At 39.9% G+C, this 19,470-nt stretch overlaps 1 protein-coding gene across 1 annotated transcript; it reads left to right on the forward strand.

The window, feature by feature from the left end:
- Positions 1 to 7,004: 7,004 nt before the first annotated feature.
- Positions 7,005 to 19,435, forward strand: LOC141597905 (putative protein arginine N-methyltransferase 6). The gene is made up of 13 exons (XM_074418052.1): positions 7,005 to 7,303; positions 7,539 to 7,604; positions 8,184 to 8,252; positions 10,286 to 10,321; positions 12,544 to 12,609; positions 12,932 to 13,000; positions 13,480 to 13,557; positions 13,700 to 13,778; positions 14,572 to 14,666; positions 15,723 to 15,807; positions 16,965 to 17,167; positions 18,770 to 18,888; positions 19,042 to 19,435. Exons 1-13 carry the CDS (start codon positions 7,094 to 7,096, stop codon positions 19,082 to 19,084), a joined length of 1,218 nt encoding a protein of 405 aa, XP_074274153.1. The 5' UTR covers positions 7,005 to 7,093; the 3' UTR covers positions 19,085 to 19,435.
- Positions 19,436 to 19,470: the final 35 nt, after the last annotated feature.

Raw genomic sequence — 19,470 nt, forward strand, 5'->3', positions numbered from 1 at the left:
GTCACTACCAAAGTATAAGAGCGTATAAGCACCGTTGAGACGCAAATCGATCGCCCCGCCAATCCGGAGTGGCGAGGAAGCGATCAATATGTCTATAGATACGGAAAGCGATCAAAACGTAAACTCGATTGCCCGCCAAAGCCGGAGTGACGAGGGAAACGCGATTTGCCAACAAAGCGCTTGATACTGCGAAAGCGACCAACATGCTTAGGAACGTATAAGTACGGTTGAGAAACGCAAATCTGACGCCTCGGCCATACCGAGAGTGAAAGAGGAAGCGATCAACATGTCTACAGATACGAACGCTGTCGAGCCGTAACCTCGATTGCCTCGGCCAAAGCCGGGAGTGACGGGGACACAACGACCGATACGCTAACATGTTCACAACGGCGGTTGGGAAGCGCAAATCTGACGCCTCGGCCAGACTGAGAGTGAAGGAGGAAGCGACCGACATGCCAACATGTTTAAAAACGTTTAAGTACAGTTGAGTTACGCATTCTAACTGCCCCGGCCAAGCCGATGGTAGAAACAAAAAAAGAAGCACTCAATTAAAAACGTAAGAAGACAACTAAAGGCAAATGGACAAACTTTATTAAAAATATTTACAGGTGATACAAAACGAAGTCGACGGCCGTCCCAATAAGGATAGCCTAAACTCAACCTACCAAAGTTTTACAAAAAAAGAAGAAGGAACAACAAAAAGTATCACATTGAGACAATGAAGCGCCAAAAGGATGGCAGGGAGAGAAGGCTCAAAAGTTGGCCCCCGAACAGCTGAAGCTATCCGAAGGGCCAGGTGAGTCTGGTGACGACCGCCCGTCTCCCTATGCCTGTTGCTGCTCGCCACCGGTAGCAGCCGCACCATCTTTGGTGGCCGGCCCAGAAGAAGGCTTGGCAGCTTCACGTGCCCTTGCTCTTTCAGCCTCCTCTCTGGCCTCCTTCACCTTGGCATCCCGGGTCGCCCTCTCCACAGCCACCTCAGCGGCCTTTGCCGCCTCTGCCTTCTCCGCAGCCTTTGCCTCCGCAGCAACCGCCTTCTCATCAAGAAGCCGGTCAAAATCCTGCCACGGGAAGGGGTCTTTAGGAAAGAGCTCTTTGATTACTTCCCTCGTGGCATCTTCGGCCTGGTTCCGGTACTGGGCACACATGTTAGGGAGGATGACAGTTTGGAGCGTCTCAATGTCCATCTCCCTCTGGGCGAGGATAGCCTTTGTGTTCTTGTGACCCTTCGCCTCAGCCGAATGAAGAGTCTTCCACCTCTCCTTTTGCCCAACCACGGCGTTGCAGCAGCCCTCCAATTTGTCCCGCTCCTCCCGCAGCTTAGCGGCATCAGCCAGTACAGCCTCAACCTTGGCCCTCTCGGCTAGGACCGCCTTCTCAGCGTCCTCCCTGAGCTTTCGCTCAGCGAGGAAATCATTTTCGGCGGCCTGTAAGTCCTTCTTCGCCTTCTCGGCCTTTTGCTTAGAGGCAGCAAGCTCAAGCCTAAGCCGTTCAAGCACAGGGGCAGCTTCAACCATGACCTTTTCTTGCTCCATAATGTGAACGCCGGCCAGTTCAGTCCACTTCGCCAGCATCTTGGACAACCTTATGCCTTCCGCCCTAAGCTGGGCGGGGGAAGGCTTTAGGGATGAGGAGTCGACAGTGGCATTTTTATCGCCCGTCTGCACAGGTCGCTTCTCCAATTGTCGTTCAGTGAGAGGGACAGCCGGCAGCGGTTGATCTACAAAAAATTCGGACAAAGCATCCATGTCAACATTCATTGACATGTCAGAAAGCCTGTCATCGGGAATGCCTAATGAACCACTAAATCGAGCCATAGGTTAAATCCGTACCAGCCTTGGCCTTCTTGGTTGGAGGACCCTTTTCTTTACCGGCCTCGGTAACAGCGGCAGCAGCAGACGCTGTCTCTTTTCTCTTATTTGAAAGAGGAGGACCCTCCGCAACGGTGACCTCCTCTTCAACATCGACGACCACCACCACCTGCTCCTTTTGGACCACATGGATTGCATATTGAGCTGGGGTTGATGTCGTTGCCGCCGTAGACGTTGTCTTTGGTTTCCGGCGCAGCACGTTACCGGCAACCCGCGCCTGAGCCGCCGTCACATCCAGTGCCTTCAACTGCTGCTCCATAAGTTCGTGAGGAGCCGGTCTGCGATCACGTGGTCCGGCCTTAGGATGCATCTGAACAACTCTCCCGTTCTTGTCAAGTCCCAACCTCTCGAGGACGGAGACAGGCAGTTCCGGGCCAAATCGGTCTACAGAAGAAACGAAGCAGGAGTTAGGTAAAAGAAATAAACCAAAGTTCAAAAACAGAAACATAAAAAGCAAAAATGGGCCTCACACCGACCCCACTCACCCTGTTCGAGGGCCGGTATGAGGCCGACGTGGCAGAGCAGCTCATCCTGAAGAACGATATGCGTCGGGGGCATCCATCCCTTCGGCGTCCCATCCTTCTCAGCCTCAAACAGCTTCATTGCCCGTTTTTCGTCCTCATTAAGATAGACCTTCGAGGCGTCCATCTTAAGCTTATTCCGGGAGACGTATCTGTCATGCTCCCCTTGATTCTCGCACCGCAAATTGACGCGGTCCTGGAAGGACCGGGGCAGTGGATAGTCCTCCGGAACCTCAACGTATACCCACCGCCCCTTCCAGTCCTTGCAAGAAGTAAGCTTAGAGACGGTGATATAACCCGCTCGATCAGATCTTGTACCGGCCGGGCCGCCTAGGGTAGTCCCCCGAAGGTGGTGGAGCCGGCGAAAGAGGTTCACCGTTGGGGCCTCCCCTTTGAAAAGACACAACCATACAAAACCAACAATCGTCCTGATGGCCAACGGATGCAGTTGGGCCACGACGACATTCATGGCTTTAATAATGGCAGCAACGTATTCATTCAGAGGAAACCGGAGCCCATACTCCAGGTGTCTGATGTATACGCCGATACAACCCTCGGGAGGGCAACAGACGGCCTGACCCTCCTCAGGGATAACAATTCTATACCCCTTGCCGAAGGAGTAATGGTGTTCAAAAAGTTCAGAACCGGAACAACTGACGAACTTGTTCGTCCAGGCACGATCAGGACTGATCGAGCAGGCATCACCGTGCCACGAAACAAGCGGCCTCTCTACAGCAGAAGGGGTCGCCTCATCATCGTCATCATCAATACCCTCCAAATATCTCTCATCAATTTCAGGAGAAGGAGACCTGGGCCCCCCGAACCTTAGCGGGGTAACGGCAAGTGGCTCCTGCTCATCGAGATCGACAGTTCGCCCCCGGCCAAATCTGGTCCAAGATCATCGAAGACATGACAACAAATACTTAACAAATGAAAGTTGAAAAAATTTGTTTGTTTACCTTGGAAAAGTGTTACGTCGAGTAACGCTTTGAAGACTAGAGAGAAGTTTTTTCGAAGAAAGCTAGAGAGAAGAAATTTTTTGAGAAAATGAAATTTGTGCGGAAAATTAAGGGGCACACTGCTCTATTAATAGAGCAAAGCCCATGAAATGGACCAATCAGGGCAAAGCCCATGAAACGTCGACCAATCAATACCAAGCCACGCGTCAAGCATGCAGCCATGGAATGTCAATCGACATACAGTTACAAATCTTCTTCAACACGCTCCTTGGTATTACTTGCTAACGGCCAGCTAATCAACAAAGCAAAGACAGCACCGGCCGGGGGCAATCAAAAGTACAAACGGCACTCTCAACCTTGGTCTCGGCCAGCGCCACTTTCTTTTCCACATAGGATGTCCATTACACATCCATGTGGAGGGGGGATATGGTACGGCCTGAACAGAACCAAGCCGAGGAAGAAGAAGCCGGGGAAGAAATTCAACTTGCGCAGAATACGCTCAACACTCATCGAAGGTCCATACCACGGCATAGACTACGTTGGGGGCAAATTGATGGGGCATATTCTGCATCCGCTGACCGAGTCAACATATTGAGCAAGGTTAAAGCCAAAAGACAGGAAGTCAACGCTTTAGACAGCATAACCTACGCAGCCTGTCGGCCTGTCACACTTGGGTCTCGGCTGGGCAACTAGCCAGCCGGGAGGCATATCCGCGTACTCACATCCAAATCCCCTCGGCATGGAGTCAACCAGGCCAGCCGGCCTGCCATGGGTCCCTCGGCCGAGGGTAGAACAGTCTTTCCACCTACTCTGCCACTTGGCCACTTGGCCACTACGTGACAAAAGGTGAAAGTCTATAAATACTCATCAATCCTCATTGAGAAAACGATCGAATAATCCACAATTCACCCTAATACACACTATAAATCTGGTATAAACTCCCTTATCTCTCTACAATATACTTTGCCAAGTAACACACAACTTAATCTCTTTAAGTTTACTGACTTGAGCGTCGGAGTGAGTACGCTCGGTACCAAGCCGAGCCCTCAGTTTGTTCATTGTTTCAGGAGAGGCCGAAAGGAAGAGTCAAGCAAAGACATCATTCTACAAGCTTACGTGGTAACAAATCCTGCTCCGGAATTACACCCGGAACAAAACTATATAGTATAATTAATTTGTATAGATTTATTTAATTACATTGAAATCCCTTGATTTCTGGAATTAATATATAATATTGATTGGCTTAGAAAAATCAAAGAAAGCAGATGAGCAAAAGCTTCTAAGGCCTTGTTCTTTTGGACTTAAAGTCACTTAATATAAGTTTACTTCAGATCCTATAAGTTCGATTCGATTCGATTCGAGATCCTATAAGTTCGATTCGATTCTATAAGTTCGATTCGATTCGATTCAAATCCTATAAGGTCGGGCTCGATTCGAGATCTTATAAGTTCGATTCGATCCTATAAGTTCGATTCGATTCGAGATCCTATAAGTTCGATTCGGATCCTATACCTCACTTAATTTAAGTTCACTTCATATCCTATAAGTTCGATTCGATTCGATTCGGATCCTATAAGTTCGATTCGAGATCCTATAAGTTCGATTCGATTCGATCCTATAAGTTCGATTCGATTCGATCCAATAAGTTCAGTTTAGATCCTATAAGTTCAGTTCAGTTCAGATCAGATAAGTTTCAGTCCAAAAGAACAGGGCCTTGATTCTGATTGTCAACGGTTAAAAGTATTACTTCCGTTTTACACTTTTACATTTATGGGCCGGATATATATGTGGGTAGGGTTACGTTGTGTTATACGTATTATATATAGTGGCGGAGTCGGAGTCCTCTTTTCGGAATTTCGGGACACCGTAAATAGGAATTGTTGGTGTATTTTAATTCAATTTTTAGGTAAAAATAAAGTGAATTTATATTTTCATACAGGAGTAGTATTATTTTTTCATGGGAACCAACAAAGAAAACATTTCGGATCCGCTACTGAATTTATATGTATATATAAACGTGAACATTGTAATTGTAAACACGATAATACGAAAAGGAGTAAGTTTTTAAAACGGTTTTACAATATCACATTGTAAAACGGTTTAACAAAAGACTTTAATGCCCTTATTACGAAAATTGGTGAAAGTTATTTTAGTGGAGGTTTTTAGATGAATAATCATTTTAATGACTCTCTGTGTAGGTGATATTTGTAGAAAGTAACGAGATCGATGGAGTTTCTGTCTATGCATGGCCAACCACTCGTTATTCTCAAAACACCAGCAATTGCTGCCGGCTACCCCTGACAAACATATCTTGGGTCCTTCGTACGTCGAACGACTATTGCACAATAGACAACTCCATAAAGAATATGGTTGTTCTATACTTGATGGCTTCATCAAGAACACCTTTCGAGTTATCCTCATATACTAAGACTCTTAAATATCCTCATAACATAGTTGCCCGTGTGAATACACATAGCTAATTACAGTTTATTTCTTACCTCGTGTTATGGTATCATAATACGGGTTGTTAGTAAACATTGACTTAATATTCATCGTCATCCATAAAGAACATTAACGGTGTTCATTCATGGACAAGTTTTACTCTTTCATGAATGTAAATGGCAAATTACCTTTCTCATTTCAACACACATATATTCAATTTCGACATACTCCCTCCATCCCGTCCCTAACCACCCCCTGCCGCAACCAGCCCACAATCCTGCCACCACCAGCCCACAACCCACCACCGTCAACCATGACCGCATATGTCCTCTGCAACTATCATCTCTCCACCACGACCTATCCCTCAACTACCTATGATTGAAAAAATCCAGAATTGAGGGAAAACCCTAATTGAAAAATAACTTAATTGATTCAATAGAAATAATAATTCATGTAATTTGTTCAACAACATCGAATATTGACTTATTTGATGAGGGGATTAAGATTCTTCACCGAAGAATTTGAGATCAATTTGATTATTAAGTTTGAAAGGAGAAAAGAAAAAAAGATATAATTTTTAGTTTTCATTTTTTATGAAAAGGGTAATGAATGAAATTTTTTTGGAAAAATGTCCATGATTAGGTAAAACCCGTCCATAATGTTTCATAATTCATACTCATCATGTAAAATATTTGTAATGTTAGTTATAGCATAAAAAAATAAAGAATATAATCTCAATATTAAATAAACGCTCCAACAATAAAAAATCAAGAATATAATCTCAATACTAAATAAGCGCTCCAACAATAAAATTATTTACTCATTTATGATGTGTCAGTACGCAAATTATATTATGTGTCACAAATAATTTAATTATTTACTCATTTAAATTTTTATAATAATTTGTCAGCCATACGATCAGGGTATTATATGTGAATCTAATTGACTCAAACCAATTACAAAGCAAAAAAATTTCATCATAAACTAAGAAACTATCTGAATCTGCGCACGTATATGAATTTAATCTATATTCATATCCACTAAATCTAAAATATTACGATCCGAAATCGACCTAATTAATCTGAATCTTAGGATCTAGGCAGAATTCGGGATCCATGTTATCCCTAATTCGGAGCCTGCTTAAACCGATTAGTTGAATTGGGTCCAAGAGTAATATGGATAATTGGGTTTGGGTGGGGCAAAATTGAATCCTTTTCTTAAGTCTGAAAACGGTTGGCGTCCTGTTACTGTAACAAAAGCGACAAGTGAACGAACCCCAGTGAAAGAGAAAGACTCAGAAATGTTGCCGACAATCAACGGCGGCGACACCAACGGCCACCACCAAATTCCGTCGGGAATGAGTCTGAGTCACCGGGATAAGCAGCGTAAAGCTCGTCGATTATCAGGTGAAGATGTTGTCTCCGACGACGCAGCTCCTCCTTGTACTGATTTCGACGTCGCCTACTTTCACTCTTACGCTCATTTGGGCATTCACGAAGAGATGATTAAGGTCTTTTCTTCCCTTCTTTCTCTTTATTTACACTTCTATTCAATCTTTTATTCTACTGCATTCGTCTCTCGTTCATTTGTTTACATTTGATTAAAATACCTCTTTGTGTTAGGTTTTCTGTTATTCATTCTTGTAGTCAAGAACATTGACTGTTACTCCTGCTACATATTCCCCCAAAACCAAATTGTTACCGTGTTACCGTGTTACCGTATTTACATTATGGATCTTCTTGCAGGATCATGTCAGGACCGACACTTATCGGAATGCAATATTCAAGTATCAACACTTGATTGCAGGCAAAGTAAGCCCCTCCTATATCTAGGTTTCTACTAATTCCTTATGTCGGATACTCGTGATAATTAAGTCATCTCTGAGGCGAGACGCTAAATATAATTAGTACTCCCTCTGTCCCGGACTCCCGGTCATTTGTTGTCCTATTCTATTTTAGGGTGTCTTAGTCAATTGTTGTCCTTTCTATTTTAAGAATGAACTTGATGAACAATTTGATCATTCACAGTTAGTTTGGTCCACATGTCATTTAGTAATTGACCCCCTCCTATTTCCTTGGTCTTTGTGCCAAAATCAAAGGATAACAATTGATCGGGACGGAGGGAGTACTACAGATGGGAGACATCTTGCTCTTAATATCGCCTTTATCATTGCCAATTTCACTCGTATTTTTTTTAAATAAACCTTGGTAGTTAATCACAACCGCTAACAGTTGTATCTTATAGCTAGACACTACTCTACCATGATGCAGAATTGATACTGTAACTTCTGGTATCATGACATTGTGCTAGATGGAAGTTATTGTGTGCAACAAGATACGATAGGAAGGACGAATTCTGCATGCTTACTTCTTGTTCGACAATCTCTACAGGTCGTTGTGGATGTTGGCTGTGGGACTGGCATTCTTTCTATATTTTGCGCACAAGCTGGTGCTAAAAGGGTAATATTTTTTTGTTCATGTCAAGACTCTTTAAGTACTCGTTTTGTAATCTTGTAAAACTTCTTTGCTGGTAGGTCAGGAAACTTTCATGTGACTGAGTGTTAAACCCATGCTACTCTGTATCTTTATATTAGCTCTCATACCCCATATGGCCATATCCCACGTTTGACAGTCGGGCATGGTTATGAGTCTTATGACACACTAAAGACATGAGGTTGTTTTACATATTCACTGAGCCTGAGTAACAAACATAGTCGCTAAGACTTTGATTGCGACCTAGTATACATTGTGAAACTAGCTTGAAGAAGCATGGTTATGTCAACTCTAGTGATGGACAATGGGACTCATGGGATGGGATATGTTTTAATATTTAATCTTTCATGGTTAATGTTGGAGCAGGGATACTGAAACTGTGTTCAAAATCATATCTTTATGGTCTTGCTTCCGTGTGTCAGTATTCTGAAATTTAGCATTTTAAAACTAATGTATTTGAAATCAAGTCCTGCAATATGACTGTCGTTGGCTTTTTTTTTTTGTTGTTGTTATTGATGAAATTATTTGTGATAGCTAGAGAAAAATTATATATCTATCTCATTTTGCAAATGGGCGTGACCCATGGGCATATTTTGTGCATGACATGTACCCTTTCAGTTTTTTGTGTCTCCTAATGTTATACTCCCTTCAATTTTTGGATCTGCAACATTTCATATTTTGGCAGAACTATCACACTAAAATTAACGATTATACCCTTGTTTGTTGGAATCTAAAGCACTCATGTTTGAGTATGACCCACCTTATTTATCCAATTATGCCCTTGCCTTTTTTTAACTTTTGCTACAGTACGTCTGCTTTAAGATGACATTATCCAAGCTTAAGAAAGTTCAAGTACATACCACTTGTGTATAATAAGAGTGCATAGGGAAAAGCAATATATTTGTATTATATACACAAGTGGTATGATACTTGACCCGTCTTAAGCTTAAGACGGATAGTGCCATCTTAAATGAGAATTCAGGCTTGCGCTATATGTCACTTGCATTCCTAGAAACTTGTGCAACAAAGAGAAGATGCTATATTTTTAAGAATTGAAAGGTCTACTGTGTGTGATATATATAATCAAACCCGTTGAGATGGAGTTAGGGGTCTTGTAAGGGCTATGTTGTTTTTCCTATGAGATTGCAATATTGTAGTCTCCTTTTTTTTTTTTTTTTTTTTTTTTTTTTTTTTTTTACGTTTGCTTATGGATCAACTATTTAGTAGACCAACAACAAGCAGGGTTCAGTTTGTTTGCTTCCTTCCTATTTCTGAATTTACCTTCCCCTTAACTACCCTTATGAGTCACTTTCTCCTATCTCCATCCTGACATATTCAAACAACCACCACACCCTCCATCCAACACTAGATCACCAGGCTCCCACTCCACTCCACCCTACCCCAAAACCATTGGTGACCAACCAATGAAATCACCTCCCTCACGGCCTCACCCTTGAAACTCATAAGGCCAAAATGGATGCATAGAGAGAGAGAGAGAGAGAGAGAGAGAGAGAGAGAGAGAGAGAGAGAGAGAGAGAGAGAGAGAGAGAGAGAGAGAGAGAGAGAGAGAGAGAGAGAGAGAGAGAGAGAGAGAGAGAGAGAGAGAGAGAGAGAGAGAGAGAGAGAGAGAGAGAGAGAGAGAGAGAGAGAGAGAGAGAGAGAGAGAGAGAGAGAGAGAGAGAGAGAGAGAGAGAGAGAGAGAGAGAGAGAGAGAGAGAGAGAGAGAGAGAGAGTTAGTTAGTTTGGCTAGTCGTCAAGTTCCTTCTTTAAATTTTACTTTTTTTTTAACGAAAGTACGAAACCTTACATGACTTAATCACATTGTGCATAATATGAAAAAAGAAGTTGCTTTCTATCTACATATGCTCCCATAAATATGTGAGGTCAAAATGAATTTAGTTTCAGTCTTTCTTACATGAGTATTCTTGTCATATCAATTTTGTCATATTTAGTTCCAGTTTTTCTTACATGAGTATTCTTGTCATATCAATTTTGTCCAGGTTTATGCCGTTGACGCCAGTGGCATTGCTGTTCAGGTGCCTTTTTTACACTGCGTTGTCTTCCAGGCTTATACCATTCTTGATTACTTGTTCCTTGTCTATCTCCATTCAGCTATTCATTGATCATGATTATGGTTTGGTCTTTTGTATTTCCTCGTAGTTTCTGATTTTGATATGGCGCATGTATGTACAAGAGATGTATCACACTGTTTTACGTTTCCTTCGCTTTTGAAAGTTATAGTGATTATATCCTTTTGAGTTCATAGGGCGAGCGAGATGCCTCTAGGCCCTCATGCCCCCCGCTTTAGTCCGATGCACTCATCTAAGGAAGAGTTAAAGATCATTATTGATTTTTTCTAGCTGTAGAGAATTGTCATAGCATTTTGGATAAAAAAGCCCAAATTTGTGTGGCTAATATAATCCGTAAAGACCAAAGTCTTACCTTCATTTTGCCTCCATTTCCTCCATCTTGGACTCACCACTTAATTAAAATGTTTGACTCCTTCCCAACCCCAAGTGCAATACTATCTATCCTATTCGAACAGAGTAAGTAAATACTTCAAATTTCAAATTTGTCTTTGGCTCTCCTTTTAGGATGCATTGATTGAACATCAGCTTTTATAATCACTTGTGTACGGTTTGTGTTCTCTTTCGTTCTTCTAGTGATCCTTATTTCAAAAATTATAGGGGTGTTGAACTTTTAGCTACTACCGACCTACCGTAGTACCGATATCATCAAAATAGTTGGGTTGCTGAAGTTTGGAAGATGGTTCCTTTGCCTATTTGGTGGTGCGCTTGGATCACGCGGAACCATCGTATTTTGATGATATCGCCACTTCATATCAAGAGTTCAAGTTTCATTTTTTGAAGCTATTATATATTTGGCGCCATATGCTTCACCAAAAAAAAAATGTCTTAAGATTACCCACGATAGTTTGAGGCATAATTATCCATCTCTCATTTTGTATATGGGAGTCACATTTATGGTATCTTTTTGTATATGGGCGTCACTTTTAGGGTGTGTTTTTGTAAATGGGCGTCACCCCCATGGCGTCCTCTTTTAGATGGGCGTGACCTCTATGCTATCTTTTGTACATGGGTGTCACATGGCTACCCACTTGCTTTTGGGTGGTCTTCAAGGCACCACTTTGACCATCTTTTTCTCTATGTATACATTACATTTTGTTACAAAAATTATAATTTTGTAAAAGGCTTTGTCATAACAAATCTAAATAATTACTTTCATCTTTCAAAATTTGATATTTTTTTTAACATAATTACGGTCGAAGGTTTTCCAAGTGTGACCTCTAAAAAGCAAGTGGGTCGAATTGTTTGGGTTGTAGGGAGTATTATTATCTTATCAAAAATAATATTCAATATGTAGTCCCAAGGTCAGGGTAAAAATTGGTTCTTGAGGATGGCACATGGCACGAGATAGGATGGTCACTTGCTTGATTACTGCTTGTTGTTTCTCAGCTTGCCCAGGTAACATGAAGAATAGTGATTCAAGTCAATTTCGAGTTGGGATTCACTCATAATAGTATCGACACCAAGGAGTTACAGGGCTCATAGTTATTAGCAGTTAACAATGATTTGAGTTGTGATGGCAATGTTCGTATGCAAAATCATTATCAATAGTATTCCTCTAGTGCCTCAAGGGCTCCACAATGGAGGGATATGGTAGAATGTACACAGCCTTGTTCTTTAGCAAAGAGAGGTTTTTAGATGAGTGGATGACCTATAATGAAAGTTGAGTTGACAATTTCATCGAAAAAGACTATCCTTTCACAATAGAACGAAGTGTAACAAGTTCAATGTCATTTTGATCTATTTGATCATAATCCATAACAAAAAAATAGTTAAGTCGTTGATTTCAAAACGAAAAAATATTTAGTCTTTGGCACTGGCTGTATATGGGATGAAAGTTCTTTAGGAACATCCGTTGTAAATTTTTATTGGGGTCTCTCACTAGACCGACTACTGTTCCTTTTGAGTTTGGTGATGATCTATTATGGGATTCTAAAGTCTCTCTTAAGAGGCAGTGATTTTGCAAGGCTGTGGTGTTTGACAGAGCTAATACTTTTGTGTTTGCATGGAGTTTTTCCCTTTCTTCTAATTCATGCTATTTTCCTCTTAGTTATGTACTCCATTCTGGCAAAATCTAGTGTTTTCCAAGTGGATACTTGTAGAAGTTTCTTTGCTCTTCATAATAATACATGTATTTTCTGGTCATGTGATGAGTGAAACTTTTGCTGCAGGCAAACGAAGTTATCAAAGCCAATAACCTGACAGACATTGTCAAAGTTTTGCATGGAAGAGTCGAGGTAGGGTGCTGACATGAGTCAACTGCTCGGTGACATTACAAAGCTTACCTATCATCTTTGTTGAGTTTGCTTGTTATATATCATAAAAAAATTCATTAATAGTTCTATTGCATTTAGAGATGGCAGAAGTCAGCATGAAAGTAGTGGCTTTAGGTTGACACATTTCACCATATATTTAGATGATTTTTTATGAGCCTAGTTAACCTTAATGGTTCTGGTTTAGGTCAGCATCTAATGCTATGAACACAATTATAACTCGACTGATCAGCATCTTATTTCTTTCTTCTCGTACCATTTCTTTATATTGAGAACATCGTTGCAGGATGTGGACATTGATGAAGAGGTTGATGTTATAATTTCTGAGTGGATGGGCTACATGCTTTTCTATGAGGTGATGATTCAATTTGTGCGAGATTTGTTGGTTATATTACATGTAGAAATCAATCATTACATGCTCCCACTTAGGCTTTTTTCTGACGGAGTCCCAAATGATGACAATCAGTTTATACGATTGCATTTTGGCCCGTATTTGCCAAGGCAATACTATTGTAAGAGAGGTATCTGCTGGACCCTTGATCAGTCAGCCAGTTGCTCTAGGGGGTTGTCTTCATTGTTCTCCCGAAGTGCTCACTTCTTAGAGTACGGAAAAAAGGGGCAAACATCGAGAGAGTAAAGATTGTCTCATAAGAAAATGCTATTTACCAAGGGAAACCTCTATCTGTAGACTCTGAACTTCGTGGAGAATGGATGACTATGTTCTTGTCGAATTTGTCATATATTGAAGTAGTGTTAGGATTGGATGCCTTATCACAAAATAGTAAACAGTTGCACTATCGTAATTTTCTTGACTATGAATATTTCTCTTTATAGAGCATGCTAGGAAGTGTAATCATTGCTCGAGATCGCTGGCTGAAGCCTGGAGGTCTTATTCTTCCTTCACATGCAACGGTATACTCTCTGATTTCCCTTCTTATCATCCTCTACTTTGACCTTGTTTTCATCTGTAGGAGTATGAGTATCTCTTTGATTTGGACTATTATGCTTGCAAATTGTTTATAACATCCCATTGTCAATGTTTAATTTTTTGCAGCTATATTTGGCTCCTGTTACGAATCCTGACAGATATAGTCATAGCATCGATTTCTGGCGTAACGTTTATGGAATTGACAGTGAGTACCTTATCTTGATCAAGAAATGAAATTTTGCCAGCTTATGGTCAATGCAGACATTGCTTCAGGTTATTATGCCTGTTTCTCCAGTTTTCCTGCATTCCAGAAATCTGGATGATTCAAAACTCTGCTTGATTTGATCTGAGGATTTTAGTCTGTCACTGATACTTATGCAAATGTTAACTCTGCTTATGTGAAATGTTAAGTTGGACTTGGACTGCTAGTATGTATAGAATATAGATAGCATCATGTTACACTAGATTTGTGGCTAAACTTCAACAACATTACCTTAGTGCCTCAAAGACTGGAAAATTTATGGTAAAATGTATGTGAAAGAGTAAAACGCGTATGTGAAAGAGTAATTACGTTGTATAAACCATTTAAAAGAATTTTTATGTCCCAGAATTTTTTCCGGAAGGATGTGGAATGCTTTCTAATTTAGAAAGTACTAGGGTTTGGATTTAGTCAACACAAATCTGCTGAAGCTACTTGTTGCCCCTGTAGTTTCGATTTTCTATTGCAATTTTCGACGCAATTTTCATCATGTGTCATTCAAACACAACCTACTTCTGTTGAAAACGCAGAGGGGTTCTCCCTATAAGCAGAAGCCTTCAATGTAATGCAGACCATGGGGTAATGTTTTAGTGTCTAATAGAACAATAACCTATGACGAACAGGGAATGCACTAAGAACTCCATCATTCTCCTTATAAACTTGGCATCTCTCTATTCATAATTTAAAGGCTTTACCCTGTTTACCTCTGGAAATACTTAGTATCATTTTTAACTTGCAGTGTCCGCTATGGTGCCATTAGCCAAACAATGTGCTTTTGAAGAGCCCAGTGTAGAGATTATATCGGCTGAAAATGTCTTGACGTGGCCCCATGTGGTTAGTCTCCTGACTCTCTCCTCCCCTGCTGTCACTTCACAGTTGTTATAAATCTTCATTGGCTATGAGATGATCCTTTTTACATGCTTTGCTTTATATTATTGCATCAAAATTAATACTTCTCCTGTTTAAAATTATGCGCCATTGACTAGTTTTTACTTTACACATGGTTTCTGAAGCTCTCAAAATGTCCACTTTTTAGTAAACGTGAAGTTATCTAGATCTACCTAAATATGGCAAACGGTTACTTATTGTAGAATATCCCTATATGTATATTTATTGACTGATGCTGGGAAATGACACTAAGGTGTTTGTTTCTCTCCAGCGGAGAGAAAAAAGCTGCATATATGTGAGGCTGGATTTTTTTTTTTTTTTTTTTTTTTTTTTTTTTTTTTTTTTTTTGCAAGAAGTTAGCTCTTCATTCATCCAAAAAATGGGAACAAAGATGGGTCTTACAAAATGCTCACCGACTTATGCCTAAGCATTTAGAGTCTCCTAAATATTCTTTGGAAGAATAAAGCTTTCTAAGTTCTAATCAGGAAAATGCCGTTTCTGATGAGCTGTGTAAGGTCCTTGAATTCTTATATGCAAGAATAACAACTGATCCCTAATCCCAAACTGATTTGGGGTCAGCTACCATGAATACTAGGCCTAGCATGACTACTGAGAACGTTAACGACGGTTGAAATAATTAAAAAAAAAAAGAAAGGGAAAAAGAGTATACAGTTGGAAGATAAGAAAGTTATATAAATGGAGAAAACTACTTGTAATTGTAGTAAAGATAATTAAGAAATAATATAATATCAACAAAATTGAATATTGGGATAAATATATTAATATTAAATGAAATTATTTTAAAAGCGAGAATAAAGTGAAAAAAAATGATAATGATGATCACATAATACGTCAAAAAATTTTTGTTATACTGTTAAAACGAGAATCGCTTTGAGTTTTACGTCATTGGACAGTGTCCAGTTTCTCTGGCAGATACTGGGTATTTCTCTACCCCTTGCACATATCCAATACTTCAAATCTTATTTGTCTTTTCTGTTTCAGGTGAAGTATGTAGATTGTTATACCGTTAAAGCTGCAGAACTTGAAACTGTCTCATCAACATTTAAATTGTTTTCCATGATGCGAGGTACGCAATGCTGGGGTTTACTATCATGCAAGCACTATTTTATTGTCTCAGAAATTTCAATTATATATCTGCATTAAAAGGGAAAATTCATCAGGCCCATCATCATGCTCTATGGCGTCCATGGTTTAAAATTGCGGCATCGTTCACGATTGCGGTAACGGTGTCGCGGTATTGTCCTCGACTCGGAGTAGTGAGGGGAACCTAGCTAGTAGCAAAGGGTAGCATTCGCTACCCCAAAATTTCAAAAAATGATTAAAATTATCGATTTTTGCTACCCAAAATTCTTATATATCGACCTTAACATAAGTATAAAACAATATTTGAAAAATTTGCTACCCCAAAATTTTATTTCTAGGTTCGCCCCTAAGTCTCGGACGTCAGGCTCTGAGTCGTGGTTATCGCGGTGATATTTATTTTACAAGATTTTGTAGATATTTATCGCCTTTGTCTATTTCACGTAAAGTAAAGATTAATTTAATTTATAATATTCATTTGACCAATGCTATACAGTTTTTAAGAGCGTTTCATTACAAAATTTGGCCGGTACAAGTTATATCTTGTTCACCTTAGGTTCATAGTGGGACATATCGGCTCGAATTGGCCAAGACATGTTAAAAATCGGTTGTCTCGGCCGATATTGTCCTATTTTTGATTTACCCGATACATCTTGGGATATCTCGTATCGGCGACTCTGATACCGATACATCTCGGATTCTCAGGTGATACGATACGGCCGAGATTTTAAACCATGATCGTGTCTTCTAGCTTGTTCATGTAAGGGTGTGGCTAAAATAAGCAAGAAAAAAGAATGACAATGAGCACTGAGCAGTGTACATATGCCTAGGTTAAATGCTTGATTTTGACCATTTGGATGGTTATGGTTATTTGTCTCTACTAAACTTCTATTTCCATTCTCCTTACAAGTAATAGTGTGTATTGGTTGAATTGTTGAAAGGGTTGACATTCATATAGAAAAGACGCTACAATGTGTCGCCCATGTGTAGAAGAAGAGCGAGAGGTTTAAGCCTATGCACTTTCTTTGACTCTAAGAAAAGAAGCTGAACTAACTCCTCATTGGCTGAACCTATGCACTTTCTTTGAGTATTAATAACAGTTGACTTAAGTCACATCTGTTGTTGTATTTTCAATGAATGCAGCTCCGCTTCATGGTTTTGCGTTCTGGTTTGATGTTGAATTTGAGGGACCTGCTACTTTACCTACGAACAATGGAGCTACATCTTCTGATGATATAAATACGGACCACTGTGAAAATGGTGGACAAAGAAAGAGACGCACAAATCCTAGCGAAAAACTTATTCTCTCTACAGCCCCTGAAGGACCTCCGACGCATTGGCAACAGGTACACCTTTTTTTCATTATGATTATGATGCTTACCGCCATGTATCAAACTATCAATGCTTACAGGCAGTGTCCAGTTCTGATGGAATCAAAGAATACTATTTTTTGGTTCTAGATTATATGTTACAATAAAGATAAATGGCGAGACTTGTTTTGTTATGAAGTACAGTTGTGGAATGCTTATGGGTAGTCTCCACTTCAATGGAGTCAAAGCCATATGAATTTTTTTTGTTCTGGATTATGTTGCAAAAATATAGAAATGTGGTAATTTTTTTATATTATGTACAATTATGATGGAATAAATCAAAATGACTCACTAAAGTGGCTGCACTTTTTTTCTCTTAAGTAGCGGTCGTTCGATGCAGTTCTCGACGTAATTTCATCTTTGGGTCATTCTGAAACAGCCTCTTTGTGTTGCTAACACAAGAGTAAGTAGCAATCCAATTCTAAACCCGATGTATAACCAGAACTCCATAACCTGATCTCTATCTAGAAATATATTTTATGTAATCCTTATCCAAGGTCCAAACCCAATCCAAATTATGATCCAAAACTTGTTTTGACTTGATGGGAAACTATTTTCACAAGGCTAGCCTAGCGGGGGCTGAAAATCAAAACTTTTGAATTAAGTGTGTTTTGGGCATGAAATGGATTGGCAAAGGATTTGGTTCAAAGGTTTTAATAACGGTTTGGGTTTGGGTTTGGGTTTGGATCGTACTTTTCTCTTAGGGTTGTGTCGGTTTCAATTTGGTTGTGTACTCCATTGCCATCCCTAATCTTTGTGTTTCTATATAAAACATCTTCTCAGAATATAAGATGTCAGGTGTATATTATGCCTATTCTTTGATGATGACCAATACTAATAATAAGTAGTAACCACTTGGAAGGATAGATTTGATTCGTTTAAGGTTGTTATTGCTTTCTATTTATTGTTATCTTGTTTTTTGAGTGAATCTATTGTCATCTTCCTGTCTATGAGATGCTTCTGAAATATTGGGTGGGGATACAGAGTTCAGGAAAATTTTTGGACATGAACGCCCCACAATAACCTTTGTAAAGGAGAGGTGAGGATTCAAAGATTCAGCTGACATTTTAAAGTTCTAAGTTGAAAACTCGCCTAGCACTTGACATCATCTTGTTTAGGCAACTCTTTATAGAGTATAAAGGACAGTCTCAGTCATCCGACTTTATGCAAGTTCATCATATGAAGATTATGCTTACAATTTTTAAGCTTGTAGTTGTGAAACTATTTAGTCATTGTATCCTTAATTGTGAGGGTGATTCATCCCCTCATTTAAAAAGAAATGAAAGAGAAAGCAATGTTACGCTTAATTTATGAGAGAAGAATTGACGTCTGTGGCTACAGGGTGGAAATGAAGGAAACTCCTAATACTTTTGACGTTTTGGAGAACAACTCTTATCTTTACTATGTACTTGATAGCCTACCAAACTACCAGTTTCATTCTCAAGAATCAGGACTGTAACCTTCCTCTCATATGAAATTATTAGCGGCTGTTCTAGTCTTCTGGACCATTTGTGACATGGCATTACCCCTGGTAGTTTTCAATTTTAGTTTCAGTTTTTTTCCTGTGAATTGTTGCAGACGCTGATCTACTTCTATGAGCCTATAGAAGTCGAGCAAGATCAACTCATTGAAGGATCTATAGCACTTACGCAGAGCAAAGAGAACAGGCGGTTCATGAATATCCATTTTGAATATACGTGAGTTCTTCATCTATTACCATTACATTTGAGCACAAAGAATTGTATCAGACGGCTTACATGTGATCATTACCTTACAAGTTATAACTAAATGAGAAATAACTAAGTTGTGTTTGGAGTTTGGCTCATGTTTTCAGTATACTCATTTTGCAGATCAGGTGGCCGAACGTTTATAAAAGAATCTGTTATGCGCTAAGTCTGCTTGCTTTCCCAGAGTTCTCCGTGCATTACGAAGTGGCTCCATTTGCCATTGGTCGTTTACCATTTTCGACCTTCGCTGGCAGCTTTGTGATCAGGTCTATACTGAAGCGATACCAAAGGCATTTATCACAAGTAATTGGCTGTTGTATACTTAGGACCCAAACATGGAAACGACTTGGTGGTTTGATATATGGGATTTACATGATTTTTAAAATGTAAACTTGAGTTCTTGTAGGTTTCCTTTTTCTTTTTCCAGATTATTTTCTAATATTGTAATTTTTTTGAATCAGGCTAAAGATGTGTAGTACTGTAGTAGTAGTCATTGAATCACTACCCACTTTTTTCATCGGTTTTTCTAACGTGTGCTCTTAGGACAGACCA

The sequence above is a fragment of the Silene latifolia genome, chromosome 1, assembly GCF_048544455.1.
Source record: "Silene latifolia isolate original U9 population chromosome 1, ASM4854445v1, whole genome shotgun sequence".
Taxonomy (NCBI): domain Eukaryota; kingdom Viridiplantae; phylum Streptophyta; class Magnoliopsida; order Caryophyllales; family Caryophyllaceae; genus Silene; species Silene latifolia.